At 38.7% G+C, this 12,980-nt stretch overlaps 1 protein-coding gene across 1 annotated transcript in view; it reads left to right on the top strand.

Moving 5' to 3' along the window:
- LOC148946153 (histamine H2 receptor-like) overlaps positions 1-12,980 on the top strand; it is a 312,118-nt gene that overhangs the window by 280,506 nt on the left and 18,632 nt on the right. Inside the window, exon 5 of the mRNA XM_089097827.1 lies at positions 10,205-10,440. Coding sequence (XP_088953953.1) covers positions 10,205-10,440 — 236 coding nt within the window. The remainder of the gene's footprint in view (positions 1-10,204; positions 10,441-12,980) is intronic.

Raw genomic sequence — 12,980 nt, 5'->3', positions numbered from 1 at the left:
AGTGACTTAAAAAATGGATCCTGCCACCCTCGAGTGAAATCTCTGGAAAGAACCTTGTCGTTGTCTGCTGGGCACCACGATGAACCTGGATGCAGATTGAACGCGCAACCAGTAAGTACAAGTACATCAGCAATCTGTATAAACATATTATGTTTTGATTTAGGTCAACTTTCCCCTCAACGCTTCATCAGATATTTTTTTTCAATTTCCTCAGCCTTAGTAGTGCTCGCTAAAGAAGTAGTAGTTTTGGTCATAGTAGGTGCAGTAATAATAGTACTTGTGGTAGCAGTAGAAGCAGCAGAAGTTGTAGCAGTAGCAGTATGCAAATATTGCCTTTTTGGTCATCTGATCATCTCTCTTATCGTTACCTGAAAATTCCAAATTAATATATATTCAGTCATTCCTGAGTTACACCTTAATGACAACCCATATACATACAACATGTTTTGATTTAGTTCAACACTCCCCTCAACATTTCCTGAAAGACACATCTTAATGCCCATCATATTTTGGGATAGTAGAAGTCAAACATCCATACCTTTCTTCAATAATGTACACAATACGTAAACAATGAACAAATTCCATAACTTACAGCTCTTGCCCTGAGGCCTTGGGGGGGCGGGGGGACATCCCAAAATACATAATTACTTTACCTATCAACAATGCTGAAATAAATTGATGTCTCAAAACTTTGTTTGGATGTTGGTTTTGGGTTTGGTTGGTTTTGGGAAATGATATGCATGGGGGGGGGGGGTTCTATTAAATCACTTTGACTCTTAAAAAGGGCACTATGACTTCCAGTTTAAAATCAAATGACCCATCTAAATTTAATACGATCACACATACCATAAAAATCTTATATGCCCTCAGGTTATAACCTAAAGCCCTCGTCCTAGGGCTCTGGAGGGTTGTGTCAACCAAGGAGGCACTGTTGTATATTCTTTGGACTATTCTAAACATAATTGCCATTGCACAATTTCAATCAGATGCGTTTGGTGAAAAGAGGGGTAGTTGGGAGAGGGGCTAGTTGACTTCCATTATTTTTGACTCTTAAAAGGGAACTAGAACTTCCATTTTCAACCAAAATTCACCTCTAAATTGTATACAACCATCCCTTCCACAAGAACCTTAAATGCCCCAGGGGTGTAACTTACAAAACACACCCTCAGGTTCTGGCACTTTTGTTTCAACCCCAAAAGCCTTGTTATATGATCTTTGGACTATTCTGAATAATAGGACTGTCTCAAAATGTTTATTGGATGCATCTCGGGGAAACATGACGTTTTTATGTTGTGTGTGTGGGGGGGGGTATCTGCGCTCTGGTCACTTTGAATCTTAAAAAGGGCACTAGAACTGCTGATTACCAATCCAATGAGTACCCTCCAAAGCATATACGACCACCTTTTCTATAAGAACCTAATATGCCCCCAGGGCATAACTTACAATCCTTGCCCTGAGAGCTGTAGGGTGGTGGAGTTGTCTTCCTCAAATACATAATTTCCCGACCCTTCAACTACGATGAACAAAATTACTATTTCCAATAGTTTGATTGGATGTCTTTGGGAAAATGATGAGCGTGAAGGAGGGGGGTGGCTGCTCTCAAGTCGCTTTGACTCTTAAAAAGGGAACTATAGCTTCCAATTCCAAATCAAATGAGCCCCATCTGAAGTTTATGTGACCACTCATTCCATAAAAAGCTTATATGCCCCCAGAGCATGACTTACAACCTTATCCCCAGGGCACTGGGGGTTGTGTTAGCTATTGAGGCATTGGTATATATATTCTTTGTACTATTTTAAGGAGAATTGCTATCTCACAATTTCAATCAGATTTGTTTGGTGAAAAGAGGGATAGTCTGGGGAACTACCTGGCCTCCATCGCTTTTGACTCTTAAAATGAAACTAGAACTTCCAGTTTTAAACCAAATGAGCCTCCTCTAAGGTTGATAAAACCATCCCTTACATAAAAACCTTAAATTCCCCTAGGGCATAACTTACAACCTTTATCCCCATGCTTTTGGGGTTTGTTTCAACCCCAAAAGCCTTGTTATACGATATTTGGACATTTGAAATAAAATGGCTTTCTCGAAATTTCTATTAGATGCATTTTGGGACAAAACGACGTATGTTGGGGGGGGGGAGGGGCTTAGCTGTCTTCCGATCACTTTGAGTCTTGAAAAAGGGCACTAGAGCTTCTGATTACCAATCCAATAAATCCCCTCAAAAGCCTATACGACCACACTTTCCATAAAACCTTATATGTCCCGAGGACGTACCTTACAACTCTTTCCGTTAGAGGGGGGAGGGGTGTTGGAAGTTTTTGGGGAAATGACGGGGATGGGGGACTAGTCTTCTCAATATCCAATCAGATGAACCCTCTTTTTAAGTTTCTACCGCTACGCTTTCTATAAAAAAAACACACTTATATGCCCCCAGGGCATAGCTTACAACCCTCACCGTGAGGGCGTTTGGGGGTTGTCATCCTCAAAGACATAATTTCCGGGCCTTTTAACTACGCTGAACAAAATGGTTATCTTAAAATTTTCATTGGATGTGTTTGGGGAATTGGTGGGTGTGGAAGGGGGGTTAGTTACTCTCTAATCACTTTCGACTGTTGAAAGGGCACTAGTTCTTTCAATTTTCAATCGAATGATCCTTTTTCGAAAGTTTCAACGACAACTCCTTCGATATGAAGTGGGCTGGTCTATGAAAAAAAAATAAATAAATAAGACATTGTATTAACATTGTTCTCGCCTATGATCTTTGATTAGTCTTCAGTCGTCCTCGATATTAATCACTCACCCACAGGCATCTTCCAGAGCCAGAATACTGAAGCGATTAGGAAGCTCTGATCAGAATAGTTCCAGGATTTTATTTTTCTTCAAGGTGTCTTACATAGTGCCTTGGGCGCGGAATAACTCCTTTTTGCGCTTTTAGTTTTAGGGCTCTGGAGCTTCTCCAACGCTCAGATATTAGATTGTAGTCGATTTGACACTGTGTCCTCCGATCTCTGGATCTCCATATAATCCTGTGCAACAGTACATGCTTCAACAGGGTAATGATTATGACTTGGATGTGCTGTTGAGCAAACTCCACAAGTCCTCTCCCTGGCTCGCATCTATTATTGAATCCAGATTTGCCTAAAAATTCTTTATTTTCGTCTTCATGGTTACCGATGTAGGTGTTTGGAATCGCCAGTAAGAATCAGAAGGTCCCCCAATGATATATATCTAGCTGAATCTGTTAGCTTATCAAAGAATTCATATATTATGAATTCTTCAAAGATTCTTTTGGGAGGATATGTAACAATAACAAAGATTTTGAATGAATGACTCTTAAAACAGGCCGTACCCAATCGTAAGGAGATAGCCTGCCAGTATGTGAGTCTGATTATGGCTCTTTAACCCTTCATGGCCCAAGGGGGGAGGGGTATAACTGTACCCCAGGGTGTAATTATTGCTATTTTTTGTACTTTTTTTTAGATAAGCACAATTCCTTTTAGGACTTTTATTCATTTATAATTACGCACAGGATACATATAGTTATAACCTATACTGGTCCTTAGGCCGCTCCCAGCGGACATAGGAAAATACAGGTTCCAGTCCTTATAGGCCGGTGAGAGCGGATATAATATTTCGAATGTATTAGACCACAGTTTATATAATTAGCAGTATGATCATCTCACCCATTATAAAAACCCGGACCGAGGTGCGAGTGCTCCAGAGAACGTATAAACATAAGCGGCATTAGATCTTTTCACAGGTAGACAAAGAATAATCACCTACGGAACAAGTACTGACAAAACCACTTGACCGGCTCAACCAGTAAGTGGACAATAAGTGCACAAATAAGTGGGAGGAGTTTTTTGTTCGCACCGAGAATGAAAAGCCAGAAATCATCTGCGGTAAACTTACTGGATAATTATATAAACTGTGGTATTAGACACTGTCGGTTAGGAGCGTCCAAACATACATCACTGTCCTCATCTGTTATCAGTCTATTTAGGTTGCAGGCTGAGAAGGTTGTAGCTATAGTCAGGCCGCTAGTCTAGAGGCCCTCAACCAAAGGCCCTCGTGCTCTCACTGACATGTCACTTGATTTCTAGCAGTAGACAGTGGATGATAATTATATCGACAGTACTAACCTAGTTATTTACATGTAGGCTCTATCTAGTGTTTATTTAGCTATTTACACTATATCAATCAATCAATGAGGATTTAACGTCCGGTTCCTTACCCGAAGGCAATATCAGGGGCGTCATCTCTCTCTCTCTCTCTTTCGTGCCGATTAGAGAACTCCATGCGCAACTGCCTAGAAAAAGTGCCAAAATAGCGCAAATGCGCCCCATCGCCACTCTGCTGATCAGGCTTACAAGAATTGCTTTTGAAAAAACCGAAGCTTTATTTTCTGTGGCGAGAGCACGCGCACGGAGCTTAAGAAGGTCCAGCCAATCCCAAACATCAAGGAGTAGAAAAAGAGTTTTGTAAAAGAGTTTTACAAAACGCGTCAAAGGTTATACGGGAACGGGAGGTACCATTGTTGAGTTTATGTGCCTCAAATCTGATGATTGTTCGCAGTAACTGAAGATAGTCCAGGAGCCACTAAAGCGCATCTCGTTTATTTCTGAGTTGAGGTGGTCAGAAAGACACAGTCAGTTTGACAATAGTTTCCGACTATATTGACCACGCTGAATCTGAATATGGATTGGGGTAAAGTTATAGATCACGGATTGACCTTGTAAAAGCAAAAAAAAAAACACCCTTTTTGGCTTATAAAAAGCGTAAAGATTGTTTATTTTTTTTACTAAGGTTGTACCACTCCGATTAAGTGGTGCAACATCTCATTTTGGTCCTAATATGATCTTCACATAGAATATGTTAATTTTTTTCCGATTTATTATATAGCCCAGGAGCTCTAGGCTAATATTTATTAATTTTCCCCGAAAATCTCTAAATTCAAAGGTTCATTTTCAACTAAACCCCCGTATCTCGGACCTTTCTATAATTTTCGTGTTATTCATTCTTTTCCAGAATTTACCTTTCGTATTTAGGTTCCCATTGCAGTAAAGCTCAAAGCTCAAACTGTTCGGTGAAGCCATGTAGAATTTTTTGAAAAAGTATAGGCCAAAAAATATATGCAAAAATTCATTTTTCCAAATGATGATGTGACACATCTTTTATGCTATAATTTAACGCCCAATTCTAATTTGAAATTTACTTTTCAACCAAATATCAACTTTTTTTTTTTTTTTTTTTTTTTTTGTCTTGATTAAAAATTTATTTAAAATGCTGACTGATTTTCATTTTATCTCCTGATAAGACTTCGCAGCCCAATCTTTACTTCGTTATCTGCAAGCCAGATAGAGAGTGAAGTGATACCTATTACTCGTATCGGATACCTACCAATCATACCAAGTCCTCCATCTAATCCAGCAGTAGTTAAAGAGGCAATAAACATTATACATCGTACAGCTTGCGCACTGAAGTTACCTCAGACTATAATAACGTGTGACCAAGCTATCTACGAGATCATTATCGCATTGAAAAAGAAATAGCCTGAAGTATTCAGTGATGTTATTCCAAGAATGGGTGGATTGCATCTGTGTATGAACTTCCTTGGTGTGATTGGGTACCTCATGAAAGGCTCAGGGCTTGAAGAAATCTTTAGTAAGGCTGGCATCTTACTCTCTGGAACTGATAAAAAATCTATGACTGGAAAACCCTATTACAGGTGTATGGAGGCTCACATCATCGTAAGGCTTTGTATAGAGTATATTGGAATGCTCTTGAACAGTATTACATTGAATCAGACAAAGAAGCAAGTACTTTTGATGAGCTGTCAGATTTAATGTCTGCGTTCATGAATTGCGGAGGCTCCTTCGACAACCTAGACAAACACTTGGAATCTATGAAGCCTTTGATGAACCAGTTCAACAAGTCGCGTGACAAAAACCTTACAACGAAGTTGTGGATGGAGTATATGAATCTTGTGCTGATTCTTCTTCAGTTCCTAATTGCAGAGCGTGGTGGAGACTGGGAAGGTCATATTATTGGTATAACCCTCATGTTACCGTATTTGACAGCTGCGGTGCAATATAAGTACACTACATGCCTACTCCAGCATTTGAATGACATGAAAACCTTGCCACTTAGCTTGCTTGATATCTTTGTCAAAGGACTATTCAACGTGAAGCGGAAAAATTGCAAGATGAATTGTGTTTCCCCAGACCATGCACTGGAATCCACACTCAACCTTGAATCAAAAACAAAAGGGAGGAATAAATGGAAACACACTGAACTCAATGTCAGTTGCCAAGTGGACTACCACCATACCGTTCTATGCTGAGGTTTCCTCTCTCCTTTATCGACTTGCTGGAATTGAGAGCATGAGTGAATTTGATGGTGAAGGAAGCAAAAATGGAACCTTTGAGAAGCGCCGAGAAAACTTTGTCAGTAAAGTGGTCTCTGTTGTCGAAGACCAAATTGATTCCTTTACATGTGATGAGGAATCATTGGTGAATATCATTTCAAATCAAGTCGCTGATGAAGCAGTGGCAAAGAGCCTCCTGAGTCCACGTGCTAGTGGTTTAAAAGCATTGGAAGCATACTTCGATGGAAAACCCAACCCCTTTTCCAAGGTTAAAGTAAAGACTATGGATCGCGATACAAAACAGGCCAAACGTTCAACGACCAAGACCGGTAGCAGCGTTCATGCTGAGTTGGAAGCTGTTAAAAGGATTTTGGTTACTGTTGGCACTAGTCAAGGATCTACGCTTGAGATGCTAAGTAAGATCATGCCACACGAACTTTTGCCCTACGCCCCAGCAATATTTGCAGCAGTAGCTAGTGAACGTATTAAACTTCGATCGGGTACGAAGTCAAGTTTTCTCGAGTTCATTCGCACCTCTGCAAGTTTAGAAAAAGTTAGCCTAGCAAAGTACCGATTAAAACGGTCACGGGAACTGGCGTGGTAGTACATTTCATGCCGTTAATTCGGTCGCAAGTGCCTAAACCGTTGAGGCATCTTCGATACGAATCATTGCACGGCTCTTAAATCGACTCCCAAAATCTACAACCGAGCTGTAGCTGATCGGTATGACGGAGTGTTCGGTCTTGTAAATATTTCCGGGAGACCTATTGTTCTAAAAGACAGTAGTGGATGTCATGAGTGGAGACGAAGTACACTGACGAAGAGTTTTATTGTTACGAAGACCATGGTGCTAGAAAACTGGGATATTTTGCTTATGCATTCAGAAAGTAAGGCAAGACTTATCGAATGTATTTTTGAATTGTGGAGCCATGTCTGTCTTTCTGAATTAAGATTTACCATTTACCTCTCTGGTGGATTCAGTGATAGAATGAAGGTGCTAAAACAGGTCCCATCCAAAATGACTATACATCCGAACCCGGATTACGAAACGAACTTGTGCAGCACACATGAAGAATCAGACACGCATGTTGCTCTCCATGTTGCCGAATGCTACAGAAATGGATGTTCCCAATTAATTGTTGAAGTAAATGACACAGACATTGTTGTCATTTTATTACAGAACAATCGCGAAATATTCCTCTGCAGGTGTGACCCAGGTTATGAATCTGAGCTCTACGTTCAGTTCCTTGACAAAGTCTTTCCGATCCATAAAATTGTGAATAGAACCTCGTGGGCTATTGTAGAGTCAATAGGGCTGCTGCATTGCATTAGTGGGTGTGATACGGTCAGTTTTTTCTTCTCGAAGGGCAAAAAACATTTGCTACATCTGCTGTTAAATCACAGCTCATTCAAGAAATTTTTGATCTTACACGGAAAGTGAGGAGAGATATCAAAAATATCATTATGTACGAGCCCAAAATCTAGCGTATCTGTACGAAATTGACTGTATCGGTATATAGCAAAAAACAGTCCGAATTTGATTCTCTCAATGACCTCCGAATTCATTTATTTCCCAGAAAAAAGAACTTGAACAGCTTACCCCCAACAGATGGTTCTTTCGTATATCACGTCAAGAGAGCTATACTTCAGTGGAGCATTATTCTTCAGGATGTGATTCCTAAGCCCTATATCTTCAACCCACTTGAGTTTGGCTGGACCCATCACGACATTTTACGAGTCAGTCCAGTGACTTCAGCGCTGACCCCCTGGCCTCCATCTGTCAACAAGGCTTCAATCTTTTGTTACTGTAAAACTGTGTGTGGTAAAAAGTGCCATTGTTTGGGGATAAAGCCATGCAACATTCTTTGCGCATGTGGTGGGCGATGTGATGCCGACAGCGACGATTCTGACGAGGATTAGCGGGATTTTTTTGTATGTTTGAGGAAAACCGTTGGGATGTGCGGGAATCGTATTTTGACAGGCTTTACCTGTAGCTTTACTTACAGTACTTAAAATAATAAACACTCTTTAATCATGTTACAGGCTTAAGCTTTCAGCTTCTGTCGAGCATGGTTCTTCCGTGTCAGTTTAGTACCTTGCAAAGCTTGGTAGGTTGATTATAATCTGGATTTACAACTATATTTGTAAGAAAATCGGAGTTTATAGCAAATTAAATAGCATATAGCAACTAAAGTTGAAACACGATGACCAAGTTAACACTACCGTTGGACTCGGCGTCAAAATTTGGCATAAAAACATCTCCTGTAAAAACATTAATCAAAACAAAATTTTTAGGCCTACAAATAAGTAATTAATCTATAACAAACGAAGTTAAGATTGGGCTGCGAAGTCTTATTAGCAGATAAACTGAAAATCAGTCAGCATTGTAAATACATTTTAAATTAAGACAAAAAAAAAAAAAAAAAAAAAAAAAAAAAAAAAAAATGGTGATATTTGGTTGAAAAGTAAAGTTTATATTCGGATTGGGCGTTAAATCCTAGCATAAAAGATGTGTCACACCATCATTTGGAAAAATTAATTTTTGCATATATCTTTTGACCTATACTTTTTCAAAAAATTCTACACGGCTTCACCGAATAAGCCTTGAGCTTTACAGCAATGGGAACCTAAACACCAAAGGTAAATTCTGGAAAAGAATGAAAAACACAAAAATTATAGAAAGGTCCGAGATACGTGGTTTTAGTTGAAAATGAACCTTTGAATTTTGAGATTAACGGGGAAAATTAATAAATATTAGCCTATAGCTCCTGGGCTATGCAAGATATCGGAAAAAATTTAACATATTATATGAGAAGAACATATTGGGACAAAAATGAGATGTTGCGCCACTAAATCAGAGTGGTACAACCTTAGAAAAAAAATGAAGAGTCTGTACACGTTTTATAGGCCAAAAAAGGGTGTTTTTTTGCTTTTACAAGGCCAAGCTGTAATCTCCAACTTTACCACCACCCATATTCAAATTCAGCGTGGTCGATATAGTCGGAAACTATTGTCAAACTGACTGTGTCTTTCTGACCACCTAGTTGTCACATTATAGTGGTCTGGCTCCCGGACTAAGAGTTTCTTGTGAAAAATTGAACAAACAAATATGAAATAAAATCAAATTATGAAACTGATAATCCCATGGGTCAATGCATAAAATTTTCTAAATTGTGTATATCAATCTACTGTTTCAAATGAGGGTGGATGTAGGTAGAGATTCGAATATTTCTTTCCATAAGTGTCGCGTTACTTTCCAAAATTAAACAACTTTTTCTTTTCGTATATTTTTAGTGTTATATTGAAACCCAAGTAATAATAACTTACAATACATAGTTAAGCTACTGGCATTTTTTTTAAACGACTACAAAAACCTGCCTCTTAAAAATGGTTGTTTTTTACACTTTCTCTTTATGATTGATACCAAAAGGTTTGCCTGACATACGCAAATGACGCGAACAAAATGAAGTATTTTGCGTGTGTTTGGGAGGGGGGCTGCTGAATGTTGCAAAAAATTCTTATTTTTCTTATTTTTGCGTGAAAGGAACATTCTTGTCGTCCCAAGATAGTTAAGATATAATTTGCTTTGATTAAGAGATAAAAAATCTTTAAAGTTGGGTTAAACAAAAATGAATTAATCAGCTTTGCTACAATTCTTAAGCTTTAAACACCCATTCGCTCCATAATTTTGCAAGTTTTTAGCATTAAGCAGAAGTCGTTAGATCGTTGAAACCTATCCCTTCCTAAAGACTTTTTCTAGCAGGTCTAATGGAATACTCTATCTTATAAGTAACTACTTACAACTATACAACTGTTATCATTATCTACCATTTTAGCTAGCTGGACTCATTATTCTTCTTCCTATGGTAATGGGGCTAGCATTTGGCATTTCTACAATTTTTAAAGTAAAGTCGGAAAAAGCATTATCTCCAATACATCGACTGGGGAAACCGAATTTTGACGACGCTCTTGTTCAGACAAATTTAGCTGTTTTGCTGGTATATGGTCTTACTCACACGCCTTTGGTGGTTGCAATGGCATTCAGCACTCGAAGAGATGTACCTTACACTTTGTAAGTTTTTTTTTTCCATTTGTTTAACTCGTTTTCCTCAACTCACTGACCTGTGTGTCACGTAAATTTGATAAATCTACTAGTCTCTTTTTCGTCCACTTCCTAATTTTCAATTATTTCCAAATTTTATTAGTACTCGGATAGCTCAATGACAACGTAATAATACAACATCAAAATTTTCCACCTTTATACTCCCCCCCCCCTCCCCTGTCTAACAAAACAACATTAGCGGGTGATTAGGTAAAATGAAATTTATAAAACAAACACACTTATTAGTCAATGATCCAAGGCTCGCTATCGTTAAAAAAAGGGAGGGGGTGGCTCACATCAGCCGCAGTTTGTTTGAGGGTGGATTCCAGGGTAATCGGAGGTACTGATAACGAATATCGTGCACAAGTTTGCATGCGTTTAGGACATGGTCATTTTAGCCTATAAAGTCAAATTTGGCGTATAACGACGTCAAACCGCTTTTGATTTTTTTTTTACACTGTAAAATAAACCGAAAATTTTATAAACTTGACATATTCTGAATTATAAGAACGAGTACTTTGATGCGGTATGTTTGGTTTTTCCCCATAGCCTTTATTTTTAGTTAACCCCTATTCAATTTTGAAAACAAGGTTATTTAATACACTTTTTCTTGGTCTTTTCGGTTTTTCTGAAATTTTTGCTTGCATATGTATATTTTTTTTATGCTTTATTTGAATTCTACTCGTCATTACAAGTCAAACCTTGTGCCTCTTTTTCTAAAAATCTTAATTCTTGAGCAACTTTATTTTTTCTAAATAAAGTCATAGCTTTCAGAAATTAGTCTACAATGACCAAGTTTTTTTAATTTGTTTTTAGCTGTTAAGAAAAGATAAAAACGAATCAAACTGCACATCATTCGAACTGTCAGAATGTCCTTTACACGTTGTTAATAAAAATAAAGTCGAGACTTGAATCTACAAGAATACATAAGCGTTTGAACAAGAAAATTCCCCCCCCCCTAAAAAAAAGAAAATTTTCTAAATAGTAGCGTTCTACTCGAAATAGTTTCAACACAACCTGAAATTTTTATCTCACCAAATGATAGATCGCTCTTTTTTGAATCATTATTTACATTCTATGCAACTAATATTTTTAACCAGGGAAAAAAACAACAGATGCCTCGTTCTACGATCGCATGCGCGAATTTGGTTTCCACATCCATTAAAAAAGCATCTATCGGGTTTTAGTTTTCATAAAGTACTTGGCCATAAAAGCCCAATTTCTCTTTTATAGGCTAAAATCGTCAAGTTCTACATTAGTGCGAGGATGTGCACCCCGATATTCGTTTTAAGTACCTTAAGTTGCCCTGGAATTCATACTTAAACTAACTGCGGCTGATGTGAGCCACTCCCTCCCTTTTTTTGAACGATAACGAGCCTTGGATCACTGACTATTGCATAAAGTACTAAAAACTGCGACATAAAAGGAAAGGATTTAGGATATTTATCTGATCTAGCTAAAGGTAAGGATTCCGGCAACAACGATTTTAAGGGGTGTCAGTTGTCTTGCGTGAGGTACACCATGTTGATACAACTAGTTCTGAAGCATGCAAACAGATAGGAGATGCGTTGGATAGCATTGCTCCGCTTTTCTCGGAGTACAGATCTACCATACGAGTCCAGATCTACCATAAGGAATCATAGCCTCTGGATCAACTATTTAGATCTTATCCGTACCGGAAACGATTATGTTTATGCTGAAAGAGATGCGGACTGGGGATCACACTCAAACGCTACAAATGAGATGATTCCGATTTCCTTCACATCTGCAAACCATAAATACGCCGCAGCTGCGCTTAACTACCTAGAAGAAATGCTACAACTGCAAGCGGCAAAAGTTTATAGAGAGTTTGTAAGTGGCAATTTTGTTGTAAGGAAAACAACCAATCTGTTTTGCAGCATTGAAGGCGATATGGCTTTAGATTCGACCGTGAATCTAACATCAAAGGTCATCGAGGAGTTTCTGGTATCGTTGATGCGACAACGACTGAAAATGCCAGGGATCGATGTCTGGCTACTCTCCCCTTTCTCGCAGCAGTCATCAGAACGCTGAAATCAACCCTGAATATGGATGACAAGGCAATGAAGCATCATGCAGATTCCACTGCATTTACGAATCTGACAATAAAAGGTAGAGAGCCGGTTATAGGCTTGGTAGAGTTAATCGGAAACCTATTCAAGTCGACGAGAACAGAGGTGCCCAGCTTTATGATAGGGAAAAGAGTTCCAGCAGCCGTAGCAAATAGTCTGCTTAACTTCTGAGACATTTGCTTCGAAGCCATAAGCTCATATCTCGAAGGAACATCAACGAAAGTAACAGTTGGCATAGTGCAAACTTTCGCCTCTGATTCAGGGTTGCCAAAACTTTTAGGGACAAAAATGTCCAAATCAGGCAAAAGAGGACACTTTTAGTGTCCCTCTAGAAAATTATAGGGTTGCCTCTGTTAATTTTCAAAACCTGTGAAAAAAGTACCAAAACCTGTGAAATTCGTCCTTCTTTGTTCTGCTACC

The sequence above is a fragment of the Artemia sp. Qi Xiang Cuo genome, chromosome 12 (assembly GCF_049724085.1).
Source record: "Artemia sp. Qi Xiang Cuo chromosome 12, ASM4972408v1, whole genome shotgun sequence".
NCBI classification, from domain to species: Eukaryota; Metazoa; Arthropoda; class Branchiopoda; order Anostraca; family Artemiidae; genus Artemia; species Artemia sp. Qi Xiang Cuo.
Note: the sequence above shows the minus strand (reverse complement) of the source record. Positions and strands in the feature narration are given on the sequence as shown.